Source organism: Wyeomyia smithii, chromosome 3 (genome assembly GCF_029784165.1).
Source record: "Wyeomyia smithii strain HCP4-BCI-WySm-NY-G18 chromosome 3, ASM2978416v1, whole genome shotgun sequence".
Lineage (NCBI taxonomy): Eukaryota > Metazoa > Arthropoda > Insecta > Diptera > Culicidae > Wyeomyia > Wyeomyia smithii.
In genome coordinates this window covers 237351948-237353483 of record NC_073696.1, presented here as the reverse complement: position 1 = coordinate 237353483, position 1536 = coordinate 237351948, and the positions used below count along the sequence as shown (strand labels likewise).

Sequence of the window (1536 nt, the reverse complement as noted above, 5' to 3'; positions counted from 1 at the left end):
ACTTCGTGTTCAATTCTAATTCAAGTTGCTAATGCTCACATACTTCCTCACATACTTCGTTCCAAGTGCGTTCAGTTTGTACGTGTCGTGAGATTCATATAAGTGAAATGGCGAAAACGCGATCCAAGTATATTTCAGTAGGTGAAAGAAAAATGCGGGCGGCGGCAAATGAAAAAAATTTGGACTTTGTGCAGAATACTCCCGAAATTGAAACCGTTTACAAAGGAAAAAAACAAATGTGGTAACAAAATGGCTGCCAAACCTCTAAACACTAGTCTTCAGTATGCTTACTCTAGCAAAAAGGAAAGAACATTGGGAAAAGGTAAAAATGTGTGCCTGAACAAATTACTGTTGCAACTTGCAACAACCTAACTCTCAGATTTCTAATTTTACATGTACTTTTTGTTTTGCATAGGTATCTTAAAAAAGCAATCGAATGTTGATATCAAGCCGAAAAAGATAAAAGATGTGAATCTCAGAGCTTTACCTAAATCGAAAAATCGGGATGCCAAGGTCCTCAAAGAGGAAAGCGAAATGCTGGAAACCAAGTCGAATGGATCTTGTAGTAAGATGAACAAATGCTGGTAGCAGTTAAAGTTAATTATAAATTTCTGTTTCAGCTATGCCTGAGGAGGAAAATGGAGGAAATATAAACGGTTCCCTACATCAATTTACCGAATATAATAACTCTATTGAAGAAATAATGACTGTTTTTGATAGTGATATAGAAGCCGAAAATAGTAAGTATAAATATAGCATTTTAAACCAGCATTGATACAGTGTTTTAAGTTTATTTTCATCTTGTAGGTTCTGAAAATGACGATGCCAGAAATATTGAAAATATGACAAAAAAAATCAAAGACTTGAAGGAAAAAAATATAAAATTAAAAAAAGCTTACGATAAAGCACTGGAAAGAATATTTAGATTGACGGATATTCTTAACTCAAAAGTTTGTGGAGAGCCGACCGAAAACGTATTTACAGAAGTTCCTGGGTTCCCGGATAGAACTACATTAAAAAGATTTTCAGAAGCTGCAACAAGTGATTTTGTTTTTGTTAAGCTCATGATGAAAGGGCTATGGCCAAATGGCTTGAAAAACAAGTCCGTAATCGGTCGTGCTTCAAACAACCCTTATGGTCGGCCATCGCGAAAACGGCCATTAAATCCACTCGTACAAATTGAGCCACGTGAACAACTTTCACCAGAAAAAGTCAAATACATTGGAGGTAATTAAAAGAAAACATGAGAATTTCAGATATTTAGAATATTTTAACATATTTCAGATCGTTTTATTGAGCACCGAATTTTTCAAAGTGATCCTCCAGTGATCGCGAAACAGAGATCCGATGAGTGTAACGGTCTCATGACACGTATGGTTTCATACTATGGCGCTGTTTGAATCTTGTTGCTGCTTTCAGGTTTTCTTGTTTATGACCTTAAAGAATTACCTGCTACTCTGATTAATGTATTATACTAATTTCATAAAACTGTTATTTTTATGTTTGACGCAAAACGAAAAATAATAAAACAAATCA

The 1536-nt window shown here is 34.8% G+C and overlaps 1 protein-coding gene across 2 annotated transcripts; it reads left to right on the top strand.

Moving 5' to 3' along the window:
• On the top strand, window positions 1–1536 carry LOC129729852 (uncharacterized). Of its 2 annotated transcripts, none has more exons than XM_055688698.1 (4): window positions 1–322; window positions 621–740; window positions 808–1227; window positions 1285–1536. In XM_055688698.1, the coding sequence occupies exons 1-4, from the start codon at window positions 169–171 to the stop codon at window positions 1398–1400; spliced, it is 810 nt and encodes a 269-aa protein (XP_055544673.1). In that variant the 5' UTR covers window positions 1–168; the 3' UTR covers window positions 1401–1536. The 2 variants fall into 2 exon arrangements, with proteins under 2 accessions (XP_055544673.1, XP_055544675.1); XM_055688700.1 differs by having other exon boundaries at window positions 1–384; window positions 619–740.